Below are 21,730 nucleotides of genomic sequence, written 5' to 3'. Positions count from 1 at the left end.
CTGATTTTGGTTTTAGATGCTGGAAGAAGAATTTGCCAGAAAACTGCAGGAACAGGAAGTTTTCTTTAAAATGACTGGAGAATCCGAATGCCTTAATCCTTCAACACAAAGCCGGATTTCCAAATTCTACCCAATCCCCAGTCTTCATTCCACTGGGTCATAACTCTGGGAACCTCTGTAGGTCTTTGGTGTTTGGAATTTTCCCTCCTTACGGTCTAACCCGACTTACCCACGGCGAATGAACATGGGGGACCTTGCGTGTCTTGTTTTCAGTGGAGACAATCAGTGTCAGGAGCGGTTTCTTCACTCCCCTGAACAGAAGAAACGAACCAAGTGTTGGTGTACAGTGGTATTGTTACGTCCTTCAGATGTTTCAAGACTAAGTGGGCTTTTTATCCCAGTCTCTAAAAGTACGTTACCTACGGTTTTGACTTTAAGCCTGAAATATTAATTATGCTCTTTCTCATCATAAAAAAAAAATGGTTTCTCATCTGAACAATTAAATGGTGTAATATTAGTTCTGCTACTGTGTTTTTAAGCATCAGATTTCTCCAAGAGAGAATTCCACAATTGAAACTGCCATGAGAGATTTAAAATTTTATAAAGTGAGCAGTGTCTTCATGGCAAGGACTGAAACTAATTACTAAGAACATGCCAGTAATCAGAAAAAAACAAACCCTTATGTTTAAATGCAATTGGCAAAAGCCTTTGCAACTTCTTTTGAAAGAGACCTCTGGCATAAATTAAACTGAGCTGATCTCCATGACATGTTTTGTCCATTAGTTCCATAATGAAATGGGGTGCTAGTTTAATTAATACAGTGCCTGAAACACTTAGATATGCTGATCCTGGCAACAGGATACTGTTTTGTCATTTAAAAACACAAAACTCCTTAGTGTTGCTGTTACTGTACAAAACAAGATTTCTTGCTGCTACTGCCATTTTTGTTGTAAATCCTCACCCTAAAATATTTTGCACTAAAATATGTAAAGGTGAAAGAAATGCTAATTTTAAAATGCACAGTTTATTATTTTCTTTAGCTATTACATACAGGTGGTTAGTTCTACAAATTGAGAAACTGTAGAATGTATTTTTTAGAAAGCGGTGTGCAAAATGCACGTGGTTTCTCTAACTGTACCTGGAATGGGTAGAGCCATTGTTTTGTTCTTACCAAAGTCTGTTCATTTGAACTCCATCACAGAAGTGGAGGTGGATGGTCATATTTATAAATAACCATGGCTAAAGTCTGATTTCACTAGAAGTGTTAGTTTGCCTTTTTTTTTTTATTATTTTCAGGAAAGATTTAAGTTAAATATACAAACTCCTTTATGAAGCTGGGTGTTTTGCTTTTGTGTTGCCACCTACTAACATAGGCAGGTTTTATTTTTTGAGTTCCTAGATGTACCTTAAGTTATTTGCCTGACTGATCTGTAGTGGGAAATCTGAACTGTGTCTCCTATAGTGGGGTAGGGAAATCCAGCTGTATTAGGTCACTTTTGCTGCACTCCTTTTGGTGGACAGAGGTTGAGTCATATCAAGACAGTGTTACAAGCTGTACTTGGGTATGTTGGAGCTCTATTTGTAAAATAGTATTTGTTTTCTGTCTTTTGAGGCCTGATTTTCTCTGATATCTTTGGGCATCAACTGCACCTGTTTTGTTTGCTTGCTTTGACCATGCAACTGGTGCCCATTCCATGGCGTTCATTTCATGGGAACAGTGTTGCTGCATGGCAATGAACTCAGAAATTAACATAGGACTTTAATCTGCTGTGGTTGAAACCTTGGATGCTGAAATCCTTGGATGTTGAACCAGTATCTTCCCCATGAAGACACTTAATTTACAGCACAGTAAAAAGAAAATTGGAAAATGCATGCTTTAATTTAAATTTTGTAACTTTTTGATAGTATAATTACTTTAATAGCTAGCCTTAATTTCTGGCATCTTATTATTTTAAATGTGTATTGTGTACTGTTGTAAATTCACACACCATATCTCTAGATGTTCTTTGTTGCTAAATGCAAAGTTTTTTGAATTGTTTGTTTAGTAGGGAGAAACAAGTCTTTGAAGACCTTTTGCTTTTGAAGCTCCACCTTCGTAAATTGACTGTTACTAAGATAACATTAAATAATCTTAATCTCTATTTAACAGAATTTGTTTGCAATTTCATATGAAGTAGGCTCAGTGCTTTACCTGGGGAGTAGGCAGGGCAGGCAGATTTCCTCTTCTGGATTATGTCTACGTTCATCCCCATTAAATCCTCACAGGGAAATGTAATAATTTTCTCCTTACATTTTTGGTAGTTTCAGTGATACATTGCTAATGTGTATTGGCATTCTGTTTACCTCCATCTGAATCTCTTACATCTTTTATTTGAAGATCCTTTTCACACAGGTGTTGCAATCTGATCTCATTGTAAATTGCACAAATAACTGTAACTGAGCTCTGGGATGAAGGGAGGGATCGGATGTGGCGATGGAAGCCTTGCTCAGGTCTCCAGGTGGGGAGCCCTGTGAAGCACTTGCAGCCTTGTGAACTGGGCTGAGAATTGATACCAAGCACAAAAATATGTTTACTGAGTGATAACAAGAACCAGCATGGGTACTTACACATCTAGACTGATAAAATTGGGTTTGAATGTTGCAGAATGTCAGAGGTGTTACAATATTGTATCAGTGTCAGAAAATTCAATTCAAATTTAATTTAGTCTCACATAGGCCTAAAAGACATCTCCTGAGATGCGAAATCCAGTCTTGGTACTATCTCACGTCACCTCCCTAATGAATGTTAGCAGCTCCATCTCCAGGGTGGTAAAGTGTGTTTTCTGCAGCCAAAACAATGTACTTATTTACAAATTCTTACAGTCTGGCAGATCTCACTGTCCCCACACGCTCCTCCAAAGCTAACCACAAATCAGTATTTGCTCACCATTGGGTTTTACTACATTGTAAATTCTGTCCACAGGAAAACGAGAAAATGCAATAAATCCCTGGATGGCAGTGCTGTGTGTGGGTTGTCCTCCTGTGTTTACAACTGATCCTCACAGAAAACTTGCCTGGACGGGCCTCAGCCTCACACCATGTGCTTCCCAAGCTCAAGTGCATTTTGGCACTGCTTAAGGCATCCAGGGAGATCAGGGGCTAAAGGTCTTCAGGTGCACTTGGCTACTTGTTTTTAGGAGATTCTAGCTGAGGAGGGGTTACCAACCCAGCAGAAAATGGGCTGTGGCAGCTCTTGATCTTCTGAAGTTCCAGGAGAACTTTCCTGCTTATTTTATGAAGAAGAAATACTCCAGCATTTGATCCTCTCTGATCCCCATAAAACACATTTTCCTTCTCCAAGCACTCTGCTGTCGCTGGTGCATACATGAGAACTATATACAGCATGTAAAGATACAATACTGAAGTGGTTATTCATATGATTGCTTATGGAGGTCCTGATCTATAAACAACTTCTGAAGGAAAACCTTTATTTGAATTGGCACCTGAATTCAAATTCCCTGCTGGCTGCATTGTCCTGACCATCAGCATTCACTCAGAGTGACTTTTCACATCACATTAAAAACTGATGTTCAGTCTGAGCTGCATCCTTTTTTCAGGTAATCTTTTAAGCTAATATTCTTTTAAAATTGCATTTACAGGTACTCAATATCTGATCTGTCACACAGTTAAAGAAATCATTCATCTGTCCCAGAGGACTCTATGATAACTCTATTCTACTGAACTATTATCCTTAAAAATTGGAAACATGGCACCTTAACTAGGACAGAGCTAAGCAAAGCAGCAATGAAATAGCTTTTGTCACACCATGTCTCTTGTGACAGCAGTGTCACATAGGAAGTTTAAGCTGATTCTCCAATTGAAATAGTATCTGCCTTGCAAATATTTCAAGTTTGCTTTGGTATAGGAAAGATTCAAATAGGTGGTTTAAATTCAGGCACTTGAGTGCACTTTTAGGTAGCCTGATTTTCAGAGCGGTTGTGCAGCTGTAGCTCCCAGGACCTCAGAAATACATCGTTGCTGAAAACTGAAATGTACAAATAAGCTTGGTGCTAGTTGCTTCCACTGATCTACTGCTTCTTGGTTCATCTGCTGTGGGGAAGAGGGGCAAGTTTGAGGATAGTTTGTTGGAGGAAAGGGCCGGGGGGGAGTGTTAGGGCCATCACTGTGTCAATAAGTTTTATGTTAGCATTTACACTCTCATCATTTTACATCAAAACTGTACTTCTGGATCTCTGAAACTTCCTTGCGTTGATGTGTCCATGCAAATTTCCCATTCTCAGGCTACTTCAGCCATCTTCACAGCAGTTGAAGTTAAGGTTAGAGAGAATTAATCTTCCTTGTTTACAGGCAAGCCAAGGCCAGGATGCCCTATCTTTTCTCAGTCTTGCAAAAGATGAGATAAAGGGAAGGAGAAGACAAAAGGAAATTACAGTGTTTCTTTTACAGAACTTTTACTTCTTCTGCATCTCTTTTCTCCAGCTCAGTTGTCATGCTTTGTTTTTTGTAGCTCCTTTGCACATCTGGTGTCTGGGCAGTCAGAGGTGCCAGAGGAAAACCCCTTAAGCAAAAACATGCTCATGCCCAGCCCATGAGAAAGGGCTCATGTGCTTTCCCTGTACTGAAAGCATACAGGAGTGGCTGAGTGAAGGGTTACCCTGATTTAACAAAGTCTTCCACACTTACAATTAGGTGGTAAAGCTTCTTTGGTAATGAGAATCAGTCCTAAAATTGTGGAAAGAACAGAAACTAGGAAGGGACATGGAGTGGCATCTAATGTTGTACTGTCACCCTATTTTCTGTCAGGAAGCCAAGCAGAGCAGGAGCATCCTGTGACAAAACACGCCTGAGGCACCGCCAGCCTCGTGTTCTCCCAGCGGTTTGTTGAATGTTCTGTGTTAACTGCAAACCAAGTTATTTTTGCCTTACAGAAAGCAACCAAAAATCATGAGATGGATGAATAATTGGCTAAGGGTCTCTGTACAGCTGGTGGAAGTGAACTTGCAGTAGCAGCCATACAACAGTTTTGGGAGGTTTTTTTTTGTCTTGTTTTTCAAAGTAATTTGATTTCATGGCTTTCTGTAGAATATTGTAATAATTCTGCTGTAAATACAATAAAATCACAGTTTGCTGAGATCGCCTCAGTTTTGTTGACGGAAAACTTGCATGAAATACAAGTGATTTGTACAAGTGTTTGAGGGAAGGGGATGATTTACAATGCGTAAAACAACTGAATATAAAGTATTTAATGTTGTGCCATTGTATTTACCACTGTACCTCAGATCCATCTCAGGTGCCTCACCCTGCCCACACCAACCTGCAAGCAAAGAACAGCCATCCTCAATAGTTCAGGGATGGGGTTAAAAACACACTTTAATTGGGCTGTTTACATTAAAGATTATTTTTCACCAGTGTTTAAAAAACCAGAAAAAAAATACAAAAATACTTTTAAGACATAAACAAATTCGTTTAAAAGTGCTTTGGTTTGGTCCTGTGTGTGTCCTGTCTCGCTGTGCTGCTATAGACGGGCTCCACTTGGGGTTGGCAGAGCTTGTGGAGAGGGAATCCCAGGGTGGTGCAAGGCCAGGGTCTTTCACAGGACCTTGTGGGCTGCATCTGATCCCTGACAAACCATACACTTGGTGGGGATGGGATTGTTTTCTTTTTTCTGCATAGTTGGCTAGTTGTTAAAAAACTCAGGTTTTTACATATCTGGGAGTAGTACAAGAAGCCTGGACTAGGTGAGACAGGAAGCCCTTGTCATCCCAAGGACAGCAGCCTAGGAGCTCAGGGGCACAAAGCCAAACATCAGTAAAAGGAGCAAACACCCACACTAGGGCCATGCTGGACACACACAAGAGATTCAGATCTGAACTATCAACTCTAAGGGGTCAGCTGAGCAATGAGGATGTTTTAGCATTAAGGCAGTGAAGACTCAGGCTAATTTTCTACAGGCTGCTGGGAATGCTGCCCTGTGCAGAACTGAGCTACCTCTTTCCTTAAACACCAGCAGCTCTTCTTTTTCTTCTGCCAACATAAAGTTGTTCACCTGGGGACCAGAAAAACCAAAAGGAGGGTTAGCTGAAAAGACCATGTAAAAAGACAAAAGATCCAAACTAAAAAACTGAGGCTGTGTTTTCCAGCTATTCCCAGGGATGGGCTGGTGCCACTTGTGACAGTCAAACCCTGCTCTCCTGGAAATGGCAGGTGTTCCTACCTTTCTCTCCCTTCTCTCCCTTTGGTCCCCTGTGCCCTTGTCGTCCTGGTGGGCCCATCGGCCCAGGGTCACCTGAAGGAATGAGAAGACCAAGTTTGCCCTTGAGCACAAGTGACCCACGGACAGGGACAGGCCATGGGAAGGGACACCAAGTCAGGATAATGTTTTGGCTGAGATCCTGAAGATGCCACCCTCACTGTGAGAAGGTGTGACCTCGAGCAGTGCTGTGACCTCTGTGGTCACAGTGCTGCTTCCTGGGCATGACAAGGCTGAAGAGGGAAAGGATGGCAAGCCTTACCTTTGGGTCCACGATAACCCCTCTCCCCCTTTTCACCGGGTGGCCCCTGGATGGCACCATGTGCTGGAGAGGGAAATGAAGGAGAGAGTGAATGAATGGGAGAAACCACTGCCACTCAGAAAAGCTGTGAGTCACAGTGGAAGCACATTTCTCTTGGTTAGATGGGATTAGACTGACAGCAAGGTTTAAAACAGGGTTTTGGTCCCAACAAAGTCCCAAGGATAGGCTGTGATGTCATTTTACCAGCACTGCTCTGTCACTCTCTCTGGCTGTCACTATGGCTGAAGCTGGCCCATGTTCAGGGTGGGGAATCTGAGAGCAGAGTGAGCAGCTGGCTCATGTTTCTGTACGTGTGCCAGCCCAGCCATGTTAAAATGGACCACAGAGCTTGTAAGCACAGAGGCCTTCAGGGTTTGGGATGAGTTTCCTACTGATAGTGGGAAAAACTGATCCTAATGATATGACTGCACCTCCCCAGTAAGCAAGGAAGGAGATGGAAAGACCACCTACCTTCAACTCTGCACCTTGACTTTTGCAATGTGCAAAGGTGAGAAGATCAGTAGGTCTGTGAGAGGTTGAGGAGATCTAATATGCATGAGCCAGAAATGCCAAGCCAAAATGTCACTCACTTCTAAAGAAGTCCATGAGGTCTGCGGTGACATTGCCGTAGGCTGCAAAGATCTTGCTGATGCCAGGAGGACCAGGAGGGCCTGGGGGACCTGCAGGTCCCTGTGTTGTGTAAGACATCAGGTCCTGGAGAATACCTCGACCTGTGGAATTAAAGATGTAATTTGAAAGGAGCTCTGGGAGAACTGTGGCTGCATGCTGAGGCAGAAGGTGTAAGGGAGATGTGTAAGCAGCAGGAAGGAGAGGGAAGTGAACAGCGTGACCAGGCACAGGGGCTTTGGAGTTGTAGGCTGGGATAGGGAGGGTCAGGATGAGCAGTCATTGCACTCACTCTGCAGGCTCTCTGACACACGGAGTGCTAGCTCGTTGTAGTCCAGGGAACCAGTGAAGGAGTTGCTGTAGGATCTGCTTGACCCTGCTGATCTCCTGTGTGATTCCTCCTCTGTCAGCAGCCCGTCAAAAGACCCATCAGTGCCCATGGAGGCATCGTAAGCACCATCGCTGCCCAGTGAGGCATGGTAAGAGGATCTGCTGCTCATGGAGCTGCCATATGAACTGCCTGTGCCCAGTGAGCCCCCGTGGGAGCCCTCAGCACCAAGGGATCCTCCATGCAAGTGCTCAGAAGCTCGTAACCCTTGGTATGATGAAGACATAGATCCAGACACAAAGCCACTGTCTCCTTTGGGTCCCGGTGGTCCCTGTGGCCCAGGGGGTCCAGGAGGTCCTGAGATGTAGCTTCGAACTTCATCACCTACAAAATACAAGGGGGGAACTTCAGGGACACTGGGCTCGACAGAGGTCCTGTGATAACACCTGAAAGAAGACTGGAGTGTGAAGTTCTGTCCCACCAACCATCAATGACCCTCATCCAGTGCCATTTCTCAGGCAGCAGGCACATGTCAACCTTGAACTTCACACCCTCTGCAAGACACCCTCTTCCTTCCCATCTCTCCCACAATTTTGTGTGCCCAGTCTTAGGAACATGCCTAATGATTTTGCAAAAGGCTGCACTCCTCAGGCCAATTTCAGCACCTCTGCCAAAAGAGCCATTCTGTGACCAGTTTGCCAAAATGACGTGTTTTTGAAAGCCTGCCCTGGATGACTTGCCAGGATGAGCGCAGACCATTGGTGCTTCACAGCTAGCTCAGTGTTGCCTTCCAACCCCTCCATTATCCATGGCTCTGTGTGCAGTGTTTGCCAAAGAAAATTCTTTTCCCATGGTAAAATCTGCTGGTGACCTTACCAGGGACCCATGTTCAGCACAGGCCAACTGTAACTGCCCAGTGCTTGTCCCTGTTGTCTCAAGACACACTTTGGCTGGCAGTTGGACTGAGAGGGGAAAAGCCGACAGGGTGCAGCGCACTCCTGTAGATCTGGCTGTAGAGGGAAGGTGTTGTTGTAGCCCTGGTTCAGGGAAGGCTCCTACAGGAATGTCTCAGCTGTGGCAGAGCCAGTCACCTACACAGGTGTAGGTGAAGGTACTACAAGGTAAAGCATGTCTTGGGATGTGTGCAGGAAGGATGGATGGTGTTCCCTTACTCTTCAGGTACTGGATCAGCTCACTCCTGAACTCGTCGCTGTTGGTGATGTCAGCATAGGACAGGAGGCCGGTTCCAGAGAAACCTGGTGGTCCTGGAGGGCCAGGAGGGCCAGGTGGGCCCCGGACTCCAGAAAGGGAAGAGTATCCAACATCTTGAGAGAGGGAAAAAATTATTTTCCATCAGTGACAGGATAAGGAAATTTCACATGTCTGGGGATCTTGAAAGTTTAAAGTTCCAACCCCAACTTCCATCTCTTTACAGACAACATTGACAAAATTCTTTTCTTTATAGTGTCTTTGTTTCCAGTGGGCAATCACATCCCTGCTAAGCTAAATCTCAAGCCTCAAGTCCTCCCAGCATCTAAAAACACCCTGCCAGCTGTGAAAAACACAAGTGCTTTACTCTGAAGGTAGGCAGAGATGTCCTCCAGAGAGGTGCCAGGTGATCCAGGGATCCCTGGAGGTCCTGGGGGGCCTGCAGGACCAGGGGGCCCAACAACACCACTGAATTCAGAGTCTGCAAGACACAAGGGAAGAAAAGAAGTCACCCAAACAGCCACAACCCTAATGAATGCTCCTTGACAATACCTGCTCCTTGACAAAGTTACGCCAGATACAGCCAAGTAGAAGGTTTTTTTCTCTCCAGCACTCCTCTACATGCCTCCCTGCATGTAGATGTCACATTGGACAGTCAGGTGATTCCAAAGAGAGTGAAGTCCCTATTTTTAAAATATGCTTTTAAAGAGGCATAAGAAATTATGCCTTTATGCTGCAGAGTTTGGATACAACAAAGAGCCCCTTCATGCCCCTCTCCAAGACAGCCCCACTGCTGCTGCTCCTCATAGGAGCATGGTGGTCCAGCTGCAGCCCCCTGTGGGGTGTGCAGATGCCAGCAGAGGCCTGCAGTGCTGCCAAGGACAAAGGACCATCAGAGGGTTATTTGTGATGATAGGCCAAAAGGGAAATTCTGTGACTAAGGCTGTAAAAAAAATCCTGGGGGCCCGTAGAGCCCCATGGCAGGGGAGTGAAGAGGTTGGCTTACTTCGCAGGTACGCTGTCAGGTCACTGTAAGATATGCCGGGTGACCCTGGAGGCCCAGGTGGTCCAGGCAGTCCAATGCTCATCCCAGAACCTGCAAAATCAAACAGATCCATATTATCAGCATAGGGTGTTACAGTGTGAGCAGACAGGCTGCAGGGTTTGTTCACAGGCAATGCAGGAGGGGCTCCTGCACAGTGGAGTGTCCCCATCAGCAGCCTGTGCCAGGAGCCAGAGCTGAAATCTTGTTCTGGGCTTGTGACTTTGCCCTGACAATCCCAAGGACACACACAGACACGCAGGCAGAGCTTCTACTCCTGGCAAAAGCTGTGCACCTCACGAACCTGTTACATGGTGGGGGCACCCCTGGACTTGCAGCTCAGCTGCAACCCACAGGCTGATACATGTGCTGCTCTCCCTGTGTCTGCAGCTCTAGGGCAACACTCTGCACTTTGTGATTTGTGTTAATGAAATGTCCCGGCTGACAAAATGCAACTGTCCTGCCTCAGCCATTGGAGTGCTGCCTTTTCCTGCTGGAAATTCCCTCCATCTCAGAGGCACTCCACTAGTGACACCTGGTCTCAAAGAGCAGTTCAGAGAAACTGAGCATGGACCAGGCTGTGTTTTTAGGCAGACAGCTGCAGCTACCAGGATTAGGCATTTTAGCACTGCTGCTGGGATGCTCATGGAGTTCTCTCTATCAAACAGTTCTTATATGCCATATAATCCCTTTACAGATGGGAAAATGAAGCAGAGACATAGAAATTTTTTCAACTAACTTCTAAGAGTGTGTTGCCTGAGCTGCCTTGATACAAAGTGGGCACAGACCAACTCTTTCACAGAGAAATATATCCTGACCACAGAGATAAAGGTTAGAAAGGCACTTATAGGTGTTGATGGGACTTCTAAGATGGCTAAGATGAAATTTTGTTCCTAAGCTCAATTTTTAACAGAGAAAGAATTCATTACTAGTCTGTCAGTGGTATCTTAGCTACAGAGTATCTTTTTTCTCTTCCAAGTCTCTCACAGTCCCTGTGAGAAAGTCTCTGTACACAGGGATTCACACAATTAGCCCTGGAATAATTTCTACTGACTTGACAGCATGAGTTTTGTGCTGAGGTCCCAAAGGAACAGAGGGAAACACACACTTATAAAACCATTACTTGACAAGTAGCTGATAAACCTCCTGGTCAGCTCATCATAATCCAGTGACAGAGACATTCCATCTCCCCCTGGCCCAGGAGGTCCTGGTGGGCCCCGAGGTCCAATGAGATACTGACGAATTTCTTCTCCTAGAAATGAAAAAAAGCATCTTTCAAGGCTGTCCAGCTGCTGCACAGACACCAGGCGTGAGGAGCTCCCAGCCTGTGAGCTGAGCCCCCTCCACCAGGGAAACCATCAAAACCTATGGACGCAAAGGTCCTTTCCTCTCTCTTTTCTGAGTGAATTGTCCTGTATATGGTGCCAGAAACATTTCTGACAAGGCTGGGAACCTCCTATAATAAGGGTATGAGGGGGATGAGAATTTGGATGGCTTAAGGGACCTCCCTATGGTCTGCTTTTTTCAGGACACCCTGGACAACTTCTTGGGTAAAGGGAATGAAAAGCAGCTCAGCTGGAAAAGACCATGCTGAGCTTTGTGACACTTTGGAGCCATTTGGAGCACAGTGCGGGCCAGCAAAATCATTACTTACAGGGACAGCCAAATGACAACCTGGAAATTTGCCTGTCAGCCCACAGTAACAGTGTGTATAGAAAAGCATACGGAGTTGGGAGTCCCCTTCACCTTAAGAACAACAATATAGCTAGGCCATGGGGGAACACAGAGTGGGGGAGCTGGAAAGCAGAACACTCTGAAGCAGCTGCAGGTAACTCCAGCTGCAGACTGGAGACTGGAAGGGAAAGGGAGATCTCCAGGATGCTTTACCCTCAATCCCATGTTTCCCTTGAGGATCACTTACTTTGCAGCAAGTCCAGAAGTTCTTGGTACAAAAGGGATGTAGTGGATACTGAGCTAGAAAATGACTCATAGCGACCTGAAGAGCCTGTGGGAATGAAAAGGTTTTACATGAGCCAGTATGAGACAGAAGGCGAGAGGGGGGCAGGAAAGAACAAAGGACAGATGAATTAATTAACTGGTAGAATGGCCTTCTCATGCCTCCAGCTATGAAACAGTTGCTCTCTCACACATCCTGGTCATCTCTGGGTCATCACACACAGCTGTGTGCTCTGTGCATTTCTGGTTGAGATTCCAGGCTACTTCCAAAATCTCTGGGGATTTCATCTACTTTAGGAGGGCCCCAAGCATACAAGACAACCCCCAAATACTTGAGAACATATATACTAAATAAAAGCCATCTCTGTTTGGGGTCTTTGGGTTGTCAAAGAGTCTAACAGCAAATGTTTAATACAAGACTTTTTAAACAGCAGCAACTGCTAGTTAATCTAACCATTAAAAAAGGACAAGGCTCAGAGGATACCTCAGCTGTGAAGAGTCCTGGGCCTGGACTGCTGAAGATGAATAACCTGGTTGGGGTGCTGCTACTTAAAAAGCAGCACTCTGTTTCTCCTCTGGTTCATACCTCCTAGATGCTGCACAAGCTCAGCTGAGGGCATGACTCAGTACAGAGTTTACCAACATGGTGCTTACTTGTCATATAGCTCATGACACGGGTAGCCAGCTCTGCATAATCCAAGGTCATCCCATCTGCAGTGGTGATAAGTCCAGGTGGGCCTGGAGGGCCTGGTGGGCCTTGGGCACCAGTGAAATAATGTCTGACGTTGTCACCTATGTAGAAAGCCCAAGATATGCCCACATCACTAAGAGGGAAGACTGACCATATGCACAATTACCAGACCCTCTTCCTCTGACAAAGAACAGGACAACAGAAGGACAGTTCTACAGAGGTCACAGTGGACAACAGCACTTCACAGTATTCAGCAGAAATAAGCCCAGAGTAGCAGGGCTGTTGTTTCTAAAAGAAGAGGGACAAGGCCCCAGGGAGTAAAAGAGAGACAGGCACGAAACTGCTGACCCACAGCAAAAATCTCATTATACTCACTCTTCAGGTAGTCAGTCACATACTGCTGAATCTCTTGAGATGAACCTCCACTTGGGCCAGGAGGACCAGGTGGCCCAGGAGGTCCTGGGGGTCCCTGAATTTGTCTGGATCCACCTTCAGAAAGCATTGTAAGGAGAAGTGTTTTTGGCACAGTTGCATTAGACCGAGTGATAGGAAAGTGCACTTGCATTAAGCTCTTCCCACAGGTCTGGAAAGAGCTTTGGAAATTGAATATGGAGGGTCTATCTCTATCTGAGATGGGCTATTTTGCAGAATAATGTCTTCAATTAATTCAGCATCTAATAATTCAGCCTGTGCAGGGCTGAGTCCAGAGACATTCCTGGCTTTGTACAGGCAGACCTGGTGGGTTTGTGCACTAGAGTGCAGTGCTGTGCAGAATATAGATGGAGATCATAGAGCTCAAGCTCATTAGTCTAACATCACTGCCCTGCTGCTCCCAATCCCAGTCAGCCTGGGCAGCACCAGTTCAAGAACTTGTCCACATAGAGGCAAAACTCTGCGGAGTTAGAGGATTCCCAGCAAGTTGGAAAAAGAAAACTGTAAATTCTTAAATTTTCTGATTTAAGGCAAGCTGTGCCTTTTTTGCAAGCTGTGCAAAAAGAGGTTTTGAACAGAAATCCCATCAGCATTAGGGTGGCACCCACACTGGTAAAAGTCAAAGGAGCTTTTTCAAAGCCTCTACCAGATACCAGCATTCCTTCTTAATATCAGAGCAATGATGGTCTGGCCTCTTACCTCGAGATGCTCCTGGGATGCCAGGTGCACCTGGGACACCTGCATCACCTGGAAAAGAGTGAGGGAGACAGACACTTGTCATAGGTGTTACTGCATGTTGCATACTTGGTCATGTGAAACAGTTGAGCTACATGTTGTAAGAGAAGCAACTACCCAGCCCTTGTAATGACTGCCTTGAAATGCCAGCTTGTTGGGAAAGTGCATAAGAAAGAGGCCATGGCAGCTTTCCTGAGCTTTCTGTGACCTGGTCAAGTGCCTTGTGCTCACAGCAGTTCTACTGCTCTGGTCCTGCTTTGCCTGAAAAGGCAGGGGTGAGCACAGCTCTAGTTCCCAAAGGACTGGGCTGTTCCATCCTTTAGTCTCAGCCATGCTTGGATGTGTGAGGCCACCCCCAATAAAAGAAAAAAGATTTTTAACTTTACCTTTTGGTCCAGGTGGGCCAGGTGGGCCTGGGGGTCCCTGTATGGTGACTCTTTCACCTGCAAGTTGCAGAAAGAGAGTCAGAGATTAACAGGAATAAAGTATGTAGACAAAATCCTGGCTCCACTAAAATTAAGTTAGAATGAATAGAGCAGGATTTTGGCCCAATTTCAGCCCAGGGACGATGAATTCAAATGAGGAAAGGGGGCACAGACTAACCGTGGGAGGAGAATGCTGAAAGGCCAGGATCACCCGGTTCTCCTGCATGAGACACAGAAATGAAGGTGCACTCACACACCCAGACAAGCTACCCTGAAACCCACTGATTTCTCCTTACCTGTGAATCCCCGTGGACCTCGTTCACCTGTGAACAGGGAAGCAGAGGAACAGTGTTAGGATTTGCTTTATTCTCATCAGCAACATCTCAGCCCACACTGCAGCATATCATCTTGGCCTTCAATTTATAGGGGAGAAATGGGTAAAGGGAGCAGGTCCATATTTTCCTGCCAGTTGATAGTTGAGCTACACTTCACAGGGCCACCCCCTTGCACTGACTTAGTTCACAGTGCATTTTTCAAAAAGACTGTCCCCTTCAATGGCAAATCTGAAGTTCTGAATGTTCTTGAGTATAATGGGCTTGCAAAGTTGGAATCTGAATACAGCAACTGCTTTGACACCAGTACTGGAGGATAACAAATTTCTTTGATGAAGACTGGCTTGTTTTACAGCAGACAGGAGTCCTACTTAGTGACAACTGTGCTAGCTTTCTTACAGACAGAGAAAGGCAGGAACTTCTGCTCCTAAGCCCTTCCTTCTTTTCAGTCTAAGTTGCTGAGATCCCTCTAGCACTTTGGTGAGGCAGCACAATATACCCACCTTGGTCTCCCTTCGGGCCTGGCGGTCCCGGTGGACCTGGTGGGCCTGTGAAGAACGCTTCTGCAATTTAAACAAAGAGATTTCTTCATGACATCCAACCGAACATGAAGCAAGGTTTCTCTGGCTCCACTTGGTCCTAGCCATTTATGTGCTCTCTGGAACCCCAACAAGACATTCCCAGGAACAGGTGACAGAATGAGTGGCAAGAACCTGCCTGAGGTGGACATGGATGATCCTGGTCTCCCTGGTGGGCCTGGAGGTCCTGGCAATCCTTCTCCTAGGCAAAAGGGACACAGAAAGGCTTCAGGAAGGATCAGCCTCAGCAGTGTAAGTAAATGAACATAACAGCTGCCACATCTCCAGCCATGGCCTCAGCTTGAGTATTTGCCAGTGTAGGCCCTTATCACTGCTTCCTTCACACATCTATCCCTGGCAGTTACCTTCCACTATCATTAGCCACTGCAGCAGAAAAGGACAGAGAAACTCCTTTCTTTGGAGTGCCTATCCCATCACACACCTACTTGCTCCCTTTTCCTACTGAGCAGAGAGTAAGGAATGGGGTTCTGTTCCTGTCACATGTCCTCCCACACCTTCCCTGTTCAGGTTAAGTTACAGGACGGGGCATGGGGATATGTTTCTCATGATAAGAAACTCCCCATGTGTCGGCAGCTGAAAGTTAATGCTGGACAAATAAGAAGTAAATATGGAATTGAATGCAGTTAGTTCCTTTGGCAACTTGAAAACTTTGAGTGTCTTCCCAAAGAGCATGGCTTTTAACAATTAATACTCTGGCTAGAACCCTCTGCAAAAAGCAAATGTTCTTTGTTGGGCAGCATTGTGCTGCAGTGAAATGGTGCTGGTAGAAACCCACTAAGTGACATTCTGCTTCCAGCCCTAGGCCTTGGAAAAAACCTCCCACTTTCCAGCTGGGTTTCAGAGGAACAAGCTCTTACCTGGGGGACCACGAGGTCCAGGGGGTCCCTGCACAGATTCACCTGATGACAAATGAAACAGGGGTATTAGGAAACATTTACTCAGCAAACTGCATGGCCCAGAAATGTGCCATGTTGTAAGCATTCCTTGCTTAGGGGTTTAGCTCTGTACGTTACACACCTGGTGGTCCAGGGGGACCTGGTGGTCCTGCTCGCCCTTGTAAATCTCCCAGCACTGTGCAAAAGAAAAACACAAACAAGGGAAAATTGTTGCTATGGAACGACTGCTGCTATGGAAACCGTCAATATATTGCTGCTAGAAGCTCTTACAATCAAAGGTGGACTAAGATGGGACCTGATTGACCAAAGACCAAGACGAAGCAGAGGAGGGAGAGGAGAGATGTGTTTGGTTAGGACATGAAGCGAAATACAGCTCTGAGCAGGATACTGGAAACAAGGAGGAGAGTAATGGTTATTGAAAGAGGACTCAAAGGCTAAAGAAGGAGGGAAAGAACTTCAAGGAGAGGAAAGATTCTTTAAAAGAGGTAAGTTTTGGGATGAGAACATAACACAGACATTATTTAACAAGTAGCTGCACTGTGTTGTCTTGATTGTACTGTGTGATGTACCCTCACCTCCAAGCTGAGGCACAAACTCAAAGTTCAGTGATGCTGCAATCCAAGGTCCCTGAATGGGGAACTGGACAGTACTGAAGCATGGTCTGAATCTACATGTCCCCATTTGGATGGTGATCAGGCAAGGATCGTCTACAATTTTATGCCCTCTTCTACACTGCTGCAAACTTGCAGAGGTCCCAGATCCTCGGAATAGCAACTCTAAGTGCATCACACATCTTTGTGTAATGCAAAAGAGTGTTGCACAGAGCAGTTAACAGTTTAGCACTGTTTAGCAACACCTGGGATGTTGCTAAACTATTCTGTTCAGCTCCACTTATTTTCATCTTAAAATTTTAAAATTTTTACAAAATGTTAAATTTTTTAATCTTCAAATTTATTCGCTCCCATGTGAATTCATCCTTTAATTTGAAGATAGATTATTTCTGTTGCTTAGATTAACATGCCTTTTCAAACTGGTTCTTGTCTTACAGATGGCTCCATGCCCATATTGCACAGGGAACTGCGCTGTTTGAACTCAGCGACTGGAAGTTCTCAGCTCTGTGAGTATCTCCCCTGTTAGTGGCTGCTCACCAGCCACCATTCCTCAGCTTCCCTCTCTGTGATGTGAGCCTGATGCCCTTTGCCTCTTTTTGAAAGGACTTTAGGATGCACAGATGAGGAGGAAAGAAGAGGTAGCTGGCATCGCAGACACACCACCACACACACACTCATACTTGCCCCATGTCACATCGAGAAGAAAGAGTTAGGGGCATCTCCAGTAGCTGTGAGCAGGGCTTGAAGCTCTGACACATCTCCAGGCAAAGGAGTGGAAAGGCAGAGCCACTTACTTTGAGATGCTAATGATGAGACTTCTGTTCTGATGGTTTCTATCACAGCTTCACCTGGGGATCCTTTCTCACCCCGTGGACCTTTTTCCAGGAAAAACAAAAAAAATAAGCAACAGAGAAAGGGAGTTATGTAACTCAGAGAGGGTGACATTTTGTACCTACTCTAAGAGGTTCAGACTTTTCTTATGAGAACTGGGAGCATGAACTCAGTCCCCAGATCTGAGGGACACTGCATTCAAGTGTGGAAATTATGCCCAGCTTGCTCTAACAGGATCACGGAAAACCAGCTAAGAAAGGTTCTTAGGGGTCAGCTCTGTTCAGGCCCTTTCTAAAGACGTCTGCCCAATTGGCAGTGCTTTCACAGTGACATTAATCCCAATTTGGCTCTAGTTTGTTCTCCTGCCTTTCAAAATGGCAGGAGGTATCCAGCTGGGCTATATCCCCTATCACAGAAAGGCAACTGCACTTGAGGAGTGCCTTAGAAATACCAGCCTTCAGGAAAAATAGCGTAAGAAAAAAAAAAACACAAACATTTGCAGCATCCACATTACACTATTACACTGGCTCTTATCACCCTCTTACCACCCTCCTTCTTCCCCTGGGAAAACAGAAAATTATAAAAATTCTTTACTAGATTAATTAAGCCAAATAAGGCAACAAAATGAACTGAAAAGAAGAAATCTGTGAACAAAAGGGAGAGGGAATGTGCCAAGGGCTTAGTGAATTAGAAACAAAGGAAAACTAATGAATTCCTTTCTCTTAAGAAGCATAATCAAAGCTGAAGGAAAATGGTACCTTGCTGTCCAGGGAGACCAGCTGGTCCAACAGGACCTAGTTTCAAAGGAAAAAACCCAAATTTCATTAGATTTTACTGGCTGTATTTTACAACAGCAGAAAATAATCAATACGACTTTTATAAGAACTGAGATTATCAAAAAATGTATTTTCTACACAAATAAATGGAATTGCTATGGGGTATGAATTAATCAATGCCCCATATATTACTTGAATTTCCATCCTGTGGCAATTAAAATGCTTGGTGCCTCTTGGACTGAGGAAATAACCAGAATGCCACTGACCACAACAGAAAAGGAATGCAAAAGGCCTAACCCTCCTCTCACATTCCATACTGCAAACTGAGACTGTCTCTGCCAAACCAGCTCCAGGACCAGCTGCAGGCACAGAAGTGCCATGAGAATCAGGGCTCAGGAACTCTGCTGCCTGACATCAGCACACTGGAGGGCAGTGTCTGACTGGGACAGAGGAGTCTGAGGCCCGAGCTCATGCACAGCCAGTGTGTGTGAGAGAAAGATTTACAGATGTTTGAGTGGGAGTTCTTCTGCCTTGAGCTCAAAGCTGAGACTGGAAAACAAACACTTCCTAATTCCAGCAACAGTGCTGGGAGGGGGATTAGACACAAGCCTGCCTTCCTGAGCAGTGAAAGAGCTTGATTCTAGTCCCTGGATTTGACCTATCACTACTTTGTACTCGTCAGTACTCACCTGGAACACCTGGAGGACCAGTGGGGCCAGGTGGGCCTGGGGGCCCTGGTGGGCCTGGCAGAGTAATTGTTGATGAACCCTCTGAAAAGCAAACACATAGATTTGCACACAGACACTTATATTCACACATCCAGTGAATGTGTAAAAATCTGTGCTTAAGAAATACTACATCTATGGCATATATATTCTCCCAGCACAGGGAGCCCCAGTACAGGTCTGACACACAGTCAAGATGAATTGAGGAGGCACAAAAAAACTCCAGAAAAAACCCTCCTAAATCAGAAGTCTGACCCCTCACAGCACTACATACCTGCACTTATGACTTTTCCTGGAGCTCCGGGTTCTCCTAGGAAAACAAAGGTACAGAAGTTGAGCTTCTTTTTGGGGGGCAGGTAAGAGCTATAATAAGCTCAATAACATTGTACTATTAAGCATGTAGTTTCTGTTCTTTCTGCCCTTGATCTCTTGTCTGAGAAGTCACAGTTCTAGAAGGTCAGGGAGGAAGCAAGAGAGCTGTGATAATCCAGAGAAGCCCTCTGGTCAGCTTTCCAAGCACTACATCTGCCAGCATAGGCAATAGCTTTATTTATCCGAGGCAGGCACACAGCTTTCACCGCAGTCACCAGGCATCTTATGCTCAGGGCAGAACCGGGCTTCAAAGGTTTGCTCAGAGGAGAGCTGTCATGCCAAGTCCCTCAGCAGATGTCCCCACTGCCCTCGGTGTATGCTCAGTGAAGCTTTGCCTACCGTGCTTCTCAAAACTTCCCTTCCCAAAGCCACTAGATGCCACTGTTGATCCAGAGACTGGTCAGTGGAGCAGCTAATCCTTGCTAAAATGAAATCCTTAGAGAGAAAATGAGCATTAGGGAAGAAACAAAACTCACCTTTAGCCCCTGGTCGGCCTGGGTTGCCTGGAAGTCCTGATATGAGGTAGACAAACAATTTAAAATACTTGGTGCAAATATTGTTTGCTGTATATTTTTCAGGTACCCCAGCTGTTTCAATTGTGGGTTTATAGAAGGAGCTCCCTACTCAAGACCCCAGCTTTCAGCCTTTATAAGCAGGTCCCTGAGGACTTCATGAACCAGTGGAGGAACAGACTGAGCTGGTTGTGTCCCTGGGCTTCCCTGGTCCCACTGCTCCCTGGATGATGACACTGGTTCACAGATTTATTTGTAGCTTCTTCTAGGTACTGCTACCTGTCCTGAGGCTCTTTGATGAATTCCCTAATGAATTCCTAATCCCCCCTCCCACAACCACCTCTGGTTACAGATGTCACATCCTCTGTTTACATCTCTATTGCTACATCCTCTCCCTTCTCTTTCTGCTGCTGATTAGAAGGACTTTTCAGTGATGCACAGGGAACTGAAATGTTATGTTTTGGGGAAAGGCAAAATTTCAGCACTCAAAAGCCTTGCATTGCTCAAAAATCACACATCTTGCACAAAACCTGTCTCAAAGGCCAAAGGAGACATGGAAACCTTGGGGTATCACTTTGAAAACCCTGAGTACCACAGAAGGAAAATTACAAGGGTTTTTAGAACCCATATCAAAGTGTGTCATTGATACATTGGAATATGGAAAAGCCTACCTGGTGGTCCTTGGGGTCCTGTAAGACCTGTTAGAAAAAGGCAAAAACTCTTAAGATGTCTAAAAAATTTCATGTGGGAAAAGGACAGACAGGGAGAAAAATACTCCATTTATGTGAAATTATAGCACACTATTCTCAAGTGGTGGAAACTGGCCTAGCAAGTGGTATGTAAATCAGCTCATAGCAGCTGATGTTTGCACTGTGGGCAATTTTGGGATCATAAAGGGTCCTGATTCTTTTTGTATTTTCCTTTCATCACCACCTTAAGAATACAGAGATCCTCTGCCAGACTTCAAGTTAAGACTGGAAATTGACAAATACATCTGTGTTCCTAACTGAGCAAAAAGCATTTTTGTTCTCTCTGTGCTTTTACCTGGCTCTCCAGCATCTCCAGTGGGTCCTGGAGGGCCTCTGGCACCTGGCATTCCCATAAGACCTGGTTCACCTGGGGATATAATCACCATTAATGAGGCAGAAGACCTACAATCTACCAATCCATTCAAGCTTGGCAGTCCTGCAGCACTTTCTACCTATTGTATTCTCATAGCCAAGTGGCCATCTCCAGCACCAGTGTCTGGGAGGGGAACCTCAATGACAGAAGAGTTCTGTAGAGAGGTAACTCTGTCTCAAGTTTACAGCCTGCTCCATTATATGCCTCAGTTCCATGTTTACAGGTTGACTCTACAGTTCTGAGACAGAAGATCCCAGAACACGAATCTGCTGCCATCTTTCTCCCACCCCTTTTACAAATCAACCCCTACCAAATCAGAAAGTACCTGCACTTCTACCTCAAAGGAAGCTCTTACCTTTCTCACCTGGCTGTCCATCACGACCAGCTTGTCCTGTCCAAAGAAAGAGACTGTCAGGGACTTCTGAAACAGTATCACAGTTATTTTCTCTTCCTCCAAAGTGGAGCACAGCCCTAACCCTAAGAGTGGCTCTTCATCACACTTCATCACATCTTTCATCTGAAAGAAACCTTGGCTGCAGTTACTGAAGGTCCAGGAAGCATTCATTCAAAACTTAACTGTAGGACATTTTTTCTGAGTGTACAGACTAATCGCAGCTGTCTAAAGGAAAGACCTATGATCACAACAAGCATGATTCCACTCCCATACTGTTTCCTTGTATGTGCTCACAGAAACACAATCTGGGTGGCAATGACATTGCCTCCCATATAAATACAGCTACTTTCTGGTACCCACCTGCAGGTCCTTTAGCCCCTGGCTCTCCTGGAGGTCCAGGTATTCCTCTTGAGCCTTGTTCACCTGTAGCAAAATAGCACGAAAATGAATCAAACAACTCTTGGACAATTTTGTCAGCAATATTTGCTGCTTTGCAACTGAAAACCAGCATTGACAGGATGTTCAGGCCTCATGATTCACAACTGTCTCCAGGCATTAGAAATG

General features: G+C 45.3%; 2 protein-coding genes across 4 annotated transcripts in view; one reads left to right on the top strand and one right to left on the bottom strand.

The window, feature by feature from the left end:
• Positions 1 to 5,131, top strand: part of SLK (STE20 like kinase) — a 49,220-nt gene extending 44,089 nt beyond the window's left edge. For all 3 annotated transcript variants that reach the window (XM_041461545.1, XM_041461546.1, XM_041461544.1), the window contains one exon: positions 17 to 5,131. In XM_041461545.1, the coding sequence (XP_041317479.1) occupies positions 17 to 163 (147 nt within the window). In that variant the 3' untranslated portion in view covers positions 164 to 5,131. The remainder of the gene's footprint in view (positions 1 to 16) is intronic.
• An 865-nt stretch (positions 5,132 to 5,996) lies between these two features.
• The window catches only part of COL17A1 (collagen type XVII alpha 1 chain), a 33,810-nt gene continuing 18,076 nt past the window's right edge, over positions 5,997 to 21,730 (bottom strand). The window contains exons 28-56 of the mRNA XM_041461444.1: positions 21,527 to 21,589; positions 21,128 to 21,163; positions 20,695 to 20,766; positions 20,322 to 20,348; positions 19,615 to 19,650; positions 19,041 to 19,076; positions 18,731 to 18,811; positions 18,024 to 18,059; positions 17,229 to 17,309; positions 15,945 to 15,998; positions 15,785 to 15,826; positions 15,046 to 15,102; positions 14,832 to 14,891; positions 14,293 to 14,319; positions 14,175 to 14,216; positions 13,958 to 14,014; positions 13,536 to 13,583; positions 12,780 to 12,893; positions 12,368 to 12,505; positions 11,679 to 11,762; positions 10,881 to 11,009; positions 9,722 to 9,811; positions 9,083 to 9,196; positions 8,679 to 8,831; positions 7,471 to 7,890; positions 7,142 to 7,282; positions 6,513 to 6,575; positions 6,215 to 6,286; positions 5,997 to 6,046 (exon numbers count right to left, since the gene is read on the bottom strand). Coding sequence (XP_041317378.1) covers positions 5,997 to 6,046; positions 6,215 to 6,286; positions 6,513 to 6,575; positions 7,142 to 7,282; positions 7,471 to 7,890; positions 8,679 to 8,831; positions 9,083 to 9,196; positions 9,722 to 9,811; positions 10,881 to 11,009; positions 11,679 to 11,762; positions 12,368 to 12,505; positions 12,780 to 12,893; positions 13,536 to 13,583; positions 13,958 to 14,014; positions 14,175 to 14,216; positions 14,293 to 14,319; positions 14,832 to 14,891; positions 15,046 to 15,102; positions 15,785 to 15,826; positions 15,945 to 15,998; positions 17,229 to 17,309; positions 18,024 to 18,059; positions 18,731 to 18,811; positions 19,041 to 19,076; positions 19,615 to 19,650; positions 20,322 to 20,348; positions 20,695 to 20,766; positions 21,128 to 21,163; positions 21,527 to 21,589 — 2,423 coding nt within the window. The remainder of the gene's footprint in view (positions 6,047 to 6,214; positions 6,287 to 6,512; positions 6,576 to 7,141; positions 7,283 to 7,470; positions 7,891 to 8,678; positions 8,832 to 9,082; positions 9,197 to 9,721; positions 9,812 to 10,880; positions 11,010 to 11,678; positions 11,763 to 12,367; positions 12,506 to 12,779; positions 12,894 to 13,535; positions 13,584 to 13,957; positions 14,015 to 14,174; positions 14,217 to 14,292; positions 14,320 to 14,831; positions 14,892 to 15,045; positions 15,103 to 15,784; positions 15,827 to 15,944; positions 15,999 to 17,228; positions 17,310 to 18,023; positions 18,060 to 18,730; positions 18,812 to 19,040; positions 19,077 to 19,614; positions 19,651 to 20,321; positions 20,349 to 20,694; positions 20,767 to 21,127; positions 21,164 to 21,526; positions 21,590 to 21,730) is intronic.

This window comes from Pyrgilauda ruficollis, unplaced genomic scaffold, assembly GCF_017590135.1.
Source record: "Pyrgilauda ruficollis isolate IOZ18807 unplaced genomic scaffold, ASM1759013v1 scaffold15, whole genome shotgun sequence".
In the NCBI taxonomy this organism is placed as follows: domain Eukaryota; kingdom Metazoa; phylum Chordata; class Aves; order Passeriformes; family Passeridae; genus Pyrgilauda; species Pyrgilauda ruficollis.
This window is presented reverse-complemented; position numbering and strand designations above follow the sequence as displayed.